General features: G+C 52.9%; 1 protein-coding gene across 1 annotated transcript in view; it reads left to right on the top strand.

Annotated features, from left to right (window-relative positions):
• PDE2A (phosphodiesterase 2A) overlaps nt 1–12,523 on the top strand; it is a 68,666-nt gene that overhangs the window by 27,100 nt on the left and 29,043 nt on the right. Inside the window, exons 3-4 of the mRNA XM_064288656.1 lie at nt 6,147–6,236; nt 9,732–9,820. Of these exons, the coding sequence (XP_064144726.1) occupies nt 6,147–6,236; nt 9,732–9,820 (179 nt within the window). The remainder of the gene's footprint in view (nt 1–6,146; nt 6,237–9,731; nt 9,821–12,523) is intronic.

Raw genomic sequence — 12,523 nt, 5'->3', positions numbered from 1 at the left:
TCTCGAACTGCAAGTAGCCGCTTCCGGGGTGCGAGTAGCCCCTTCTGTATGCCCTTGTCCTGGGTTTTCCATTGCTCTGCTTCATTTTCTACTTCTAGCAACCCACCCTCTCCCCTTCTTTGGGACCTTCCTTGAGGGATCTCCCACATGGACTTGTATCCTGAGTGGGTTCACTCTGCCTCTTGTCAGCCATTTTCACCCAAGCAAGGCCTCTCCCCTGTGATCCTTAGTGTACTTACTTAGAAAATGGGTTAATCAAAACAGGCACCTCCCAGGGCTTATAGGAAGATTAGAGAGTATAAATCAGTGTTTCTCAAAGTGTAGTCCCTGGACCAGCAGCATCAGCAGCACCTAGGGATGTGTTAGGAATGCAAATTCCTGGGCCCCACTCTTCCATGTCCCATATTTGAGACCTACTGTATCAGAAACTCTAGGGGTGGAGCCGAGCAGTCTAATTTAACAAGCCTTCCAGCTGATTCCGGTGTACATTAAAGTTTGAGAACGACTGGTGTTTGAGAAAGGTGTGTTCCCTTCCCCAAGGCCCGATACCCACTCACCAAGGCTCCCTCTGCACTGATGCTTGAGCTAGTCTAACTGTGGCCTGGGGCTCTGTTCTGCCTCCTCCTCTAGACCAGGTCTCCCAGGGTTGCCAAACTTCTTTCCTCAATTTCTCTTGCCCCAAGTCCAGCCCAGCTTTACTGAGGGGAGACCTGGGGGTGCAGGATCTTTGCACTCACGGGCAGCTCTTCTGTGAGTATTTAAGGCTCCAGTGTCTGTTGGAGATGGCTTCTCAGGCAGATGGCAAGCAGTGGGTGGTGGAGTGGGTGGGAGGAGGGGCATCCTGGTCCTGCTTCCTTACTGTCTCCTGCCTGTGCTAGGTTGGGTATGCTGTGGAGGCAGGAATTACAGAGTAAGCTTAGGATGCCGGGGTTCAGGCTGGGGTCAGAGGACCCAGCCAAAGGGGATTTCTCTGGTCTGTGCTTCTAAGAGGCCTCCTTTGGGGGAGTTCTGTCAGTTGCCTCTACTGAGCAGCTGTGCCATTAATGCCAGACCCATGCTGGGCACAGAGATGGGTAAATTCTCCATCGAAGGGCCCTGTCCTCTGGGAAGACTGTGTTTATTGCTCACCAGAATATGAGGCAGGATGCAAAAGAGGTATAGATGGCATCTGTCCTAGTACCCCCAGTTTCCCCCACCATAGCCGCCTTCTTGTGTTCCCCATCCTGTGGGTGCCCATCTTAAGCCAGGTGCTTTCTCCCCACCTTCTCAGGGTGGCTACTTGGAGGGTTGGGGAGGAGTGGGCAGGAGAGACAGGAGCGGGTGGGAACAGGGAGTGTGGGAGAGTGAGAGATGGCGAGCGGGAGGAGATGCCATCTGAGAGGAAGAGAGAGGATGCGGAGGTGGGAAAAGATGCAGAGCCTCATGGAGATGAGACACGGGAGCCGCTTGTGACAGAGAGATGGACGCTGGCTGTGGCAGTAGGCAGGCAGAGAGGGAGAAATTGAGCGAGCGAGCGAGAGAAACACCCAGAGAGAAGGAAAGCAGAGCAGAAAGGGAGAAGAGTTCCAGGTCCTGGGGGATTCTTGAAGGACCCCTTCCCTTTAAAGAAGGGGACACCAAGGCCCAGAGAGATAGAAGCCCCCATCCCAGGCCACACAGGTGACCTAGCAGGCAGGGTGGGCAAATCACTGTGAATGGCCAGTCTCAGTAACATAGCTTGAGTCTTGGGAGGTACTTGACTGTTAAGTTTGATGTTATTATCTTCTTCTAGGCCACCGTGAGGGGCACTATGGAACGTTGCTCCAGAGAGGGAGAGTTGGAGTCTAGGTCTTGGGCAGGGAGAGAGCAATAGGAAGGGTTGTGGAAGTGGGAGAAGACATAGAAACTCAAGGAGATGACACAGGAGAGGTGCTTGTGACAGACCTGCCACTCCAGGAGAGATAAGGCCAAGGCCACTGATTTCATATATGCTTTGACTTTAAGAAGGAGCTAGAAGTTACTTAGTCCAGACCCTTTCCTGTTCCCAAACTAGTGCAGAAATGCTGATCCAGCCCCACTCTGAGCCCCAGCCCTGGCTCCAGAGGAGCCCTGACTCAGAAGGGGTTCCATTTCTTGGTACCTGGGGCAAAGAAAAGTGTGGAGGGTGCGGTGCTGTCTGTGGTGCTGACTGGCACCTCCACCTGCAGAGCTCGCAGGTAGGGGGTGCGGAGAACATGAAGTTCCTTCCTCCCATTCATCCATCCAACCACCCTTCCATACATCCATCCATCCTCTTTCAATTAAGCCAGAACACCATAGGACTATATGCTGCAGAGCTGGAAGGACCCGTTTTTACTAATAAGGAAACCAAGGCTCAGAAGAGGAAAGGGGCCTGCTTAAGGCCACACAGAATGTCTGTAGACAACCTGGGACTGGAAATGCTGCTCTTTTCTACACACCATAAAATCTTCCCTGAAGTCTGGGATATTGCCTGGTTGTTATGCTGATATTTATACTGAAGCTTGTTAAAAAAAAAAAAAAACACAAAAAAAACCCCTGCAAGGGCAGGAAATGTGACCTCCTTCTCCCACCCTATGCCTGGGCTATGTGTGTTTGCATATGTAAGTACGTACTTGTGTGGGCATTGTATACATGGTTGCATTTCTATCTGTGCGTGTGCATGTTTGTGTGAGGTGTGTGCATTATGTATGGGCAGAGGTGTGCACATGGCAGTGTATGTATGTGTGACATTTGTAGATGTACATGTGAGTGGATGTGGCTATGTTTGTATTTTTCCTTTCCTCCTCTTTTTAAGATTCCTGGGGCTCTAGCCCTTGACTTGAGCCTTACTCCCCAGCTTGATCCTTTGATTAGGGAATTTCCCACTTCCCATTCTCAGCTGCTCCCCCACTGGTTCTCTTCTCCCTTCAGTCTCTGAGACCCCACCTCATGGGCTTTGTTTTGGAGTTTGAGCTATTCCTGCCCTGAGTTGATGTAGCTGAGGTGGATCTGGGGAGGATTCATGGAGAAGGTGGCATTTGAGCAAGTCTTGAAGACCTCTTTGAGGATGAGTTATGAAGCGGCTGTTCCCAGCTGCAGTTTCTGCAACCAGCACCCCACCCACCCCCCCATTCCTGGGGTGGGATGGGCAGAGTTAGGAGGTAGGTGGACAGAAGGATGCCAGGTGGAGAGCCCTGGGCTTCATCAGTCATAACTGCATCAAGCCCACTCTGTCCGAGGATGTAAATGCCCGTCCTTGTTATTGCCTCAGCCCTCCCCAAGTTTCCTTTCCCACTCCAGCTCCCCACCATTACCCTACCTGGCCTGAAGAGTCGCAGAAAACTGAGCAATCAGAACAAAGGCCAGACAGGCATCCACCAATTCCAGAAAAGGACAGGTCAGGGCATCACCCAATTGAAGCAAAGGACAGGTCGAGGAGCCCACCAATCAGAACAAAGGACAAACTCTTCTAAGTCCCCTGGGGTGGGAGTTGGGGGGAGGGGTGCAGGCATGCAGCTGGGGGAGGGATACTCCTGCCAGGCTGGGGCTGGAGAGCCAGACACTTGAATTCTGGACCTGGCCTGACAGGCTGGCTGACCACAGATGGGTCACTCTTGGTGCCTCAGTTTCCTCATCTGTCAAATGGGGAGACTTAGTTGTCTTAAGCTTGTGACTTTGGAAATCTTCTCCACCAACATCAAAACTCAATCCGTCATTGCCTTGGCCTCTTTTCCCCAATTTCTACATCACACACGTATCAGACTCCACAGAAGGGCAGGGGCTCTCAGGGGTCAGCTTGCCAACCCCCTTGCCTCCAGGAATTGACCTAAATCATCTCCACCTTTTGGGCTCCCACCCTTGGAGCCCCAGTTTCAGGAGCCTGGGTCTGGCAGATTTTATTTTGGGATTATCTGGGGCATTGGTTCTTCCTCCCTTTGTTAGTCTGAAGAATTGACATTGAAAGGTCACACTACCATATGTGTATACAGGTGTGTGCAGGTATTACTTGAGCCCTTGCCCCTGAATGCGCGAAGAAATAGCTGCACCCATTAGGACCTGTGAGTGTGTGTGGCTAGAGGGTATCTGAAGGCATGCTGGGGTGTTTCTGCAGGGATCTGGTGGTTTGTGGCTGTGTGGCTGTGCATGTGCAGCATAGAGGGTATGTGAACTGGGGTATGAGGTGCCTAAGAGTCAAAGAACAACAGATGCAGCTTGGTGATTGTATTTTTGGGAATGAGCAGCTTCCAATGTCCTAAGGCAGAGACCAAGATGTGTCTTCACATCTTGAGCAGTACGAGGAACCAAAAGGAGCCTGGGGGTTGGGGAGAGCAACGCTGAGTGATCAGCGTTCAGGGAGAAATTTCATGCCGCCCCCTCTCCTGGAAGCATAGGATTGGGTGGGGGTGGGGGTGGGGGTGGGGGAAACTGCAGCCAAGGAGTGAAATTTCACCCAAGGTTGAAATCTGGGGCTGAAATCTAGACCCCAATGCAGAACTCCCCTCTGCAGCCTCTTGAACAAATGGGCATTCAGCTCATTCTTGTACCCTCTCAGGGATGGGGAGCTCACTTCCTCCCTCCCTCCCCCTTCCTCCTGGTGGCTTCTGCCTTTGTAGGATGGCTCTGTCTGGAAGAAGGTCCTTCTTCCCACTGGGCCGAGGCCAGCCTCTGCGGTATCTTATAGGTCCCCAGGCTGTCCCTGGGGCCACAGAGCCAAGTCTCCTTGCCCAGGAGGGTCTGAGAGATTGGAGTCAGAGACTGAGACTTCTGAGTCTGCTCTGTTTTAGGCTGGCTACCCCCAGGTTCTCCAGCCTTAGTCACAGACAGGACTTGGTTTTCAGTTCACTTCTTATATGAGCCATCTCCTTTGGATGCGTCTCATCTTGTCCTCACCTGGGACACAATGCACTAGGTAGGGTCTGGCTAACCTAGAGAAGTGGGGGAACCATAATCTTCCTTATCTGGGTTAACAGATCTTTATTAATACAGCCTGAGCATTTCACCTTTTACCAGCCGTGCTTACACTGTGGGCTTGTGCTGAGCTTGTGGTCCACTAAGATTCTTGATCACTTATGGTCTTCATATGAAAGGGGGCCAAGCTATGTCTCCTCCATCCTATAGTCAATCCCTTTGCCTTTTGAACACAAACCCAGCCATCCACAGGGAAGACACCAGAAAGGACTTCCAAGGGCTGGAGGAGGGCATGGCTGAGTGGATGGTGTGAGTCATGATCCTGCCTTGGCTCTGGATTCTTTGTTCTGTTACCTTTCTCTTTGATCCCTGTGGCTCTGGCCAAGTTAATAGAGCGAGAAGTGGGAACCTTTGTTGTCTCTGTTCCGGCTCTCCAAGGACAAGACCTGATCCTGGGAGCGGAAGGCTGTGAGGCAGTCAAGGCTGACTTCTCCTTTCTCTCCTGTGGTTGCCAGGGATGGCCCAGCTGTACTCCTCCCACCTTGTGAGCTCACACATCTCTTAGACTCATGCTACTCCCAGGACAGCCCCTCACTAGGTTGGAAAATGAGACGGGGTGAGACCCCTCCCTTCTGGGGAAAGCTGGGACCCAGTGTCAACGAACACTCAACTGAGTACCTACTCTGGGCTAGACAGTCCGTGAGGTGCTTTAATTGCTCAGTTTCATCTTGATTTCATGTCAGCCTGTTGGGGGGATAGCTACAGTTGTTTCCAATTTATAAATAAGAAGATTGAGGTTCAGTGACTTGCCCGAGACACACATTCTAATACATAGTGGAGCTAGGATTCAAATTGGTTTATTTTGGTTTACTGCCTTTGTTTTTATGTGGAGGCTTGTGCTTTACCTACCATGCCAGCATTTGTCCTTGATTAAAGGATAAGACACCTGGGGTGGATCCAGGCTTGACCTCTTGACTCACTGGAAGGCCTTTGCTAAGTCCCTGGCCCTTCTTGGAGCTTTTGTTTCCCCATTGGAAGATGAGGGGACTGGATTAGAAGATGCGCATCCAACTTGGACATTCTGTGGCCTTGAGACTGATTCTGAGATCCTAAGACCACAGTATTCGACTGTCTAAAAGCCTCAGTCTCTAAGTCTAAGCTGCGGGGTTCATGTTCACGGCCCTCTGGGCAGATGGGGCTGCCCTGGGGTTCCCTGATCTGCCCGCTGACGCCCCTCACTGCTCTTTCCTTTCTTCCAGGATGCTTTGCTGAGCTTAGGCTCTGTCATCGACATTGCGGGCCTTCAACAGGCTGTCAAGGAGGCCCTGTCAGCTGTGCTCCCCAGAGTGGTAGGTGCTAACCCTTGCCCCACACTTGCCCACCCTTTAGGCAAACTTTGCCCAGCTCTGTGCTGGATCTCACATAGGGTTGAGGAAGAAGGAAGAGACAGGGTCCCTGCCTAGATGAATCTCATAAGGAACTGAAGGGTTTGGGTGTATGTTCTGAGAAGCCTTCCTGGAGGAGGAGGAATTAAACTAGGCCAAGCCCCAAAGAATGAACTTATATAGGAATCCTGGAATGTCTGGGCCAAAGAGTCTTAGAGGTTAACTGGAAAAATCATGTCTTAAAGATGGAAGGGATTCACCTAGGATAATACAACTAGGACAAGGTGGAGTCAGGTAGGTTTTGGAATCTGTGCAGCAAGAGTGGCTGAGGGTAGACATGTAGAAGAACTTCCTGTATAAAAGGTCTGGAACATGCTGAAATGGGTTAAGCCTTGATAAATGGGTCTGCACTGGGTTAAGGTGTTCTGTCTGGAGACAGGAGACTGGACAAGATGACCTCCAGCAACTTTTAAGCTTCTCTCTGGAAGAGGTCACAACACTGTGGATGAGGTCACAGGTTTGGGGCAGGTAGAGGGTGGTGACCATTGTTGCCTGGACTGTGTTCCCCTTCAGCTGCACCAGGCCACTCCCCACCCTGGCTCCACTGGCCACAGTTCATTCCTTAGGTAGGATGATGGATAAACTGGCCCTTGAGGCCCAAAGCATCAGGGTCTCAGTTGTGCCAGACAGAGGAAAGCAGGGCACTATGGGAGCCTGGGGAGGAGGGTGTGATCCAGCCTAAGGGACATGGAAGACGTTCTGGAGCAGGAAATGCCCAAATTGAGTCCCAGAGGCCTGGAATGTCCTCTCTTCTACTCTAGACACCAGCCAAAGGCAGCCTCTACTCCAGGAAAGACAGCTAATTCAGAATATGACCCCTGCTTCCTGCCAGGGCCCATCGTCCTTGGATCTGCTGATGAATGAACCACCAGAGGCCCAGAGAGGGAGGGTGCATCCCCCAACGTCACACAGGATGACAGAAACAAACAGGGCTTGGCCCCTAAGCACCCCCACTCTATCTCCTCAGTTCTGCCTTCCCTAAAACCTCCTAGAAGTTCACAGCCCAAGAGAAGGGCTAATGAGCAAGCTTTATTGAGCGTGAAATTGGTAGGAAGTGGGTGGTGTGTTGGCACCCAAAAATAAATCTTCCCGGAGAGGGATGGGACTGAGGTAACATCTGGCCCAGGGTGGGTGGAGGCACATCTGGAAAGGTAGGGTGGGGAGACTGGCGGGTTAGCATCCACAGGGCTGCCCTGGGCCTCTCTGTGGCCACTTAGGTTGCCCTGGGAGGGGGGAGGAAGAAGTGACTGGCCAGGTCTTCACCTCATGAATGCCCCACGTTGGGTTAATTGTCCCCCGAAACCTGGGAGCTGGGAAGACAGCTGTGGTGGAGGCAACTGGGTTCACGGGACAGGGGGAAATATCTACCCTGGCCCACTCAAGAGACCTGTATGAGTTACCAGGGCCCTGACCTTGGGGAGCCCTGGCTTGATTGCAAAGAAGGCTCAGCCCTTCGGGAGGTGAGGGAGCTGAAGGGTTTGCTCAGCCCCAGGGAGGGAAGGGGAGCTGGGGGGTCTGCTCAGCTGCCAGGGAAGGGTGGGGAAGTGGGGGGGGGGGTCTGCCTATCCCCCAGGGAGGGGCGGGGAGCTGGCACCTGGCTCCCTCATTAGCACCCATTGTGGCAGGCAGCCCCGAACACAGATGGTGCTGATGTGTCTGAAATGTTTCCCTCCCTCTCTCTGATAAACTCGGCTAATTTTAACCCAGGAGGCCGTGAGTAAGGGGCTGGGAGACAGAAGGACATCCCGGAAGTGAGGATCTGTGCCCCCCACCCCTCCATGAATTATCACCCCTCTTTGCCTGGTGTCCCTTGGATGGTCTCTTAACCCCTTTGGGCCAAATCCCTCAGGCCTCCCCCGGGCTGCAGGCAGGGTCAGATGACAACAAGTAGGCTAGGTGTAGATGAGGAGTGGGTAGCCTCCTTCTCACTGATTCCTTTACCCCTGAACTCCTCACCTTGACCCTCATCCCAGGAGGACAAGGGGACCCCAGACCTTGACTGTATCTGCCCCCCACCCCCTTCAGGCCTATTCATTCCCACCCCACCCAACGAAGCTTTGCTTGGTGTCTCTGGAAGTATTGGCTGGGGCACCTCCTGGGGGCTGGCTGGGGACTCCAAGGCCTATAGGAGCCCCTGGCCGATTGTGGACTCTCCAGTCACTGAAGGCCACTGCTTCTGCTGAGAATTCCACCCAGCTCTAATGTCACCTTCCACTGAAGCCCTCCCTGATACCCTCAGCAGGCAGGAGAACCCTCTCCTGTCCTCCCTGCCTCCCAGCCCCTCCCAGATACTTGGCTGGGCATGTGGGTGCCTCCGTCACTGGAGTACACTCCTTCAGGCAGGGACTGGTGTCTTGACCTTACCTAAGTCAGACACAGCACTGGCAGTGGAGATGCTCAGCAAGGCTGTGTTGAATGGAGCTTGGTTGTGGATTCCTAAGGGTAGCACATCTTGCTTGGAGGAAATGTGGATTTTGGCCTGTGGGTCAGTGAGGGCAACTACTTCTGCCAAGACATGGTCCAGAACTGAGGCCTGAGCCCGCTCTGGGTCCTTGGGGAGCACAGATCAACGAACCAAAGACTTGACAATCTTCGAGCAGAGCTTTGATCCCACTCTGGGGAACGATCTTTCCAAAATGCAAATCTGCTCATTTCTCTCCCGGCTCACTGCCGATCAGCAACCCTGTCATCCTTCCCCAGCTGGGTTTACAAAGCCCTTCCAGCTCAGGCCCTGCTGACTTCCAGGCCCAGCCCTCCCCGCCCTGGTCAGTCCCAGAAATGCTTGTGCCCTTTACACTTCTGGAGCTACAAACGTGCTGCTCTGCCCAGGAGCCGTGTCTTCTGTACCCAGTCCCCTGCCAGAATGTGTCTAATTCCCACTCCAGTTACAGCTTAAAGGCCACTTCCTCCAGAAAGCCCTCCCAGGCCTCCACCCAAGGGTGGGTGTAGTGCTCTGGCTCAGGTCATGGTTGTGTAGTTTCTTATAGAGGTGTCTGTTTCCCTGGAGGGAGGAGGTAAGCTTCCGGGAACATTCTCAGCCCCTCCAGCAGTAGATGCTTAGTTATTAGTTGCTGAATGCGGGGAAATTTCCTTGGGAGGGGGTGATCTGTCTGCCCCTCAGCCCTTCCCCCAGAGCCTTGGATTTAGTGTCATAAGTAAGGAAAGTCAGCAGGTTCATGGCCAGAACTTCTTCCAAGAAGAGAGGGGGAGGTGCTCCATTCATAAGGTGTTTTCCACCCTGGCAGAGCGTTAGAACCACCTGGGGAATAAAAACAGACAGACGGACAAACAAATGCCTGAAACCCACTCCCGGAGGGTCTGATGACCTTGCCACCCAGACCCCTGTATACGGGATGAGAGGGTCTCTCCACAGGGTCTCATGAGTGCCTTCTGTCCTAGGAGACGGTCTACACCTACCTGCTGGATGGGGAGTCCAGGCTGGTGTGTGAGGACCCTCCGCATGAGCTGCTCCAGGAGGGGAAAGTCCGGTAAGCTATTCTCCCCATCCCCACTGTCCTCTGAACAGTCAAGGATTCTCCGGGCTGGGGCACCCTCCACGGGCATCTGGTCTGATCCTCCCCATCCAACCTTGACCTCAGCATCCCTGCCAGAGGGCTGTTCCTTGGCTCAGTGGCTGGCCTCCAGCATAGGAGAGAGAAGAAATGTGTTCCCTCATTTTGGGGAAGTGGATAGGCACAGGGAAAGTGCCAACTGGTAGGTTTTCTCATCATAGTTCTAAATTGCTGCAGTCTCTTCCTCAGAGCAAAATCTCAGAATGTTGGAGCTACAGTGTTTATTGGTTAGAATCCAGCAAGCTCTGAGATCTGCCTGTGAGGCTGGGCTAGGAATCACAGAACGCTGGGCCTGTAGGAGCCCATGGTGTCAGTACCCCTGTGTCTGAGAACAGGGAAATCAGAGGCTGTGTCCAGCTGTGGGATCTGGGGCCTGACTGCCTGGGTTCAAGCCCCAACTCCCTGTTTACTAGCTGTCTAACCTTGGCCAAGTTCCTTATCTTTTCTGCGCCTTAGTTTTCTTGTTTGTAAAATGGTGATAATAATAGTACGTATTTCATAGGGTCATTACATGAGTTTAACGTATAAATCACTTACGGGCCTGATCCATAATATATGCTAAGTGTTTGGTAAGCACCCTGGTGGCACAGTGGTTAAGCACTTGGTTGCGAAGTGAAAGGTCAGTGGTTTGAACTCACCAACCACTCCTCAGGAGAAAAAACCTGGTGATCTGCCTAGAACACCCTATGGGGCAGTTCTACTCTGTCCAACGGGGTCGCTATGAGTCAGAACCGACTCAATGGCACACAACAAGTGTTTGGTATTATTATGATTATGATAGAATGTCAGAGTCACTGATTTTAGGATCATGGATTCAGCACTCTATGGGCCCCTAAAACCTCTGAACCCACTGAGTTCAGACTCCTCACTTTCCGGATGGGCAAACGTCATGAGATGTGTTCAAGTCACATACCTGGTGCGAGGCAGAGCCAGGCCTGCGACATGGGCATCCTGGCTCCTGGACATTCAGGGGTCAATAAGGGGAAGTAAAATTTGTCAGATGAGAAAGTGTTGAAGGGCTGAAATGCTTGTCAGAAGGAGGGCTGACCCTGGAAGACATGACCACTGCCTTCTCAGCATGAAAGGGCCCAGGGAGTAAGGAATCAGGAGCTGAGGGCACAGTGGGTAGCAGTGGAGGTGACCAGAGGCAGCTTTCCCCTCCCTGTGAGGAAGGCTGTTCTAACAGGTCAAGCAAACCAGTGATGTGGCTTTTTTAGATAGTAGCTGAGGCTGAAGGAGACGTTGTAGTACAACAGCTAAGTGCTCAGCTGCTAACCAAAAGATTGGTGGTTCCAATCTACCCAGCTGCCCCATGGGAGAAAGGCCTGGAGATCTGCTTCCGTAAAGGTTACAGCCAAGAAAACCCTAAGGGGGCAGTTCTACTCTGTAACACATGGGGTCGCTATGAGTTGGAACCAACTCAATGGAATCCCAAAACAAAACAATTTAGTCTGGGGAAGACCCTCGCCTTCCACAGAAACCTTGGAAAGAGTTCCTGCTGGGGGATGCTGGGCCCGGGGTCTTGAGGCCCCTCCTGGCACCTGGGAACCCTGGATTCTAGGATGCTGGCCCCCAACCCCTGCTGTTTCCATGGAAATGGTTGGTGCCTCTCTGATAGCTCAGAGTCCTCCCACCTCCTGTTCTCCTGCTTGATTCCCCATGCGGGTATGTGGGTGGGTGACACTTTCCGTTTCAGCATTTCCTGACAATTCTTCCCTGCAAGAACTATGTGAACCAAGCCAGTCACTCTCCCCCTCCAGCCTCCACTGTCTCATCTGTAACATGGTGGGATAGCGCTGGAAGGTCTTCAGGATCTTAAAGGAAAAAATGTTATAATGGCCCTTTTTCTCCTTGAGCCAGTGCCCCTAACCCCTAACTCTGAAGAACTTTGCTTAATACGAGCTTGCCCCTCCAGGATGGCTCCCTGGAGCAGCCTGGGGAGGCCTCCTTGGGGCAGGCAGGGGTGCAGGATGACAATTCAGAAGGCAGAAGGCGAGCATCCTGCAGGGTTGGCTGCCCCTGCAGCCCCTGCAAACGCTCCTGCCAGGCTCTCTGCTGCAGGCTGAGAGGGGGCGTGGTTGAGGCATCTTTGAGAGGCTCAGATGCTCTGTATCGGGGGTCCTGTCAGCATTCTCCCCGCCCCCAGCCACTTCAGACTCAGGAAAGCCTTTTGAAAAGGTACCAGAAAAGCAATTAAAAGTGAATACTCAAATGCAATTAGCCTGGAGCTCAGTGACAGTGGGGAGGTGAGTGCCTGCTGGGAAACAGGGCTCAGAGATTCCAGGAGGCTGAGGAGGGCAAGGGGGCTTGAGGATTGCGGGCAGGGGGATGTCCCCAGGGACAGAGAGATCAAAGTTCTTTCAGGCAGGCAAGGATTAGGGGTGGGGTCCAGTTCTCTCCGTCCTGAAATCTGTTTTCTGCCTGCCCACTCCGTGTCTGGTGGTGCGCCCACCTCCACAGCTAGGGCTTCGGGGCCTCAGGGCGGCTGAGCTCTGCTCTTGGGAGCTTCCAGCAGAATCAGGGCTTGAGATTTCGGTATGTGGAAGATGCAAGAGCACTGGAATGGAGGTCAGACAGGCCTGGATTCTAGCCCAGACTCATCCCCACCTCACTATGTCC

This window comes from Loxodonta africana, chromosome 7, assembly GCF_030014295.1.
Source record: "Loxodonta africana isolate mLoxAfr1 chromosome 7, mLoxAfr1.hap2, whole genome shotgun sequence".
NCBI lineage: Eukaryota > Metazoa > Chordata > Mammalia > Proboscidea > Elephantidae > Loxodonta > Loxodonta africana.
This window is presented reverse-complemented; position numbering and strand designations above follow the sequence as displayed.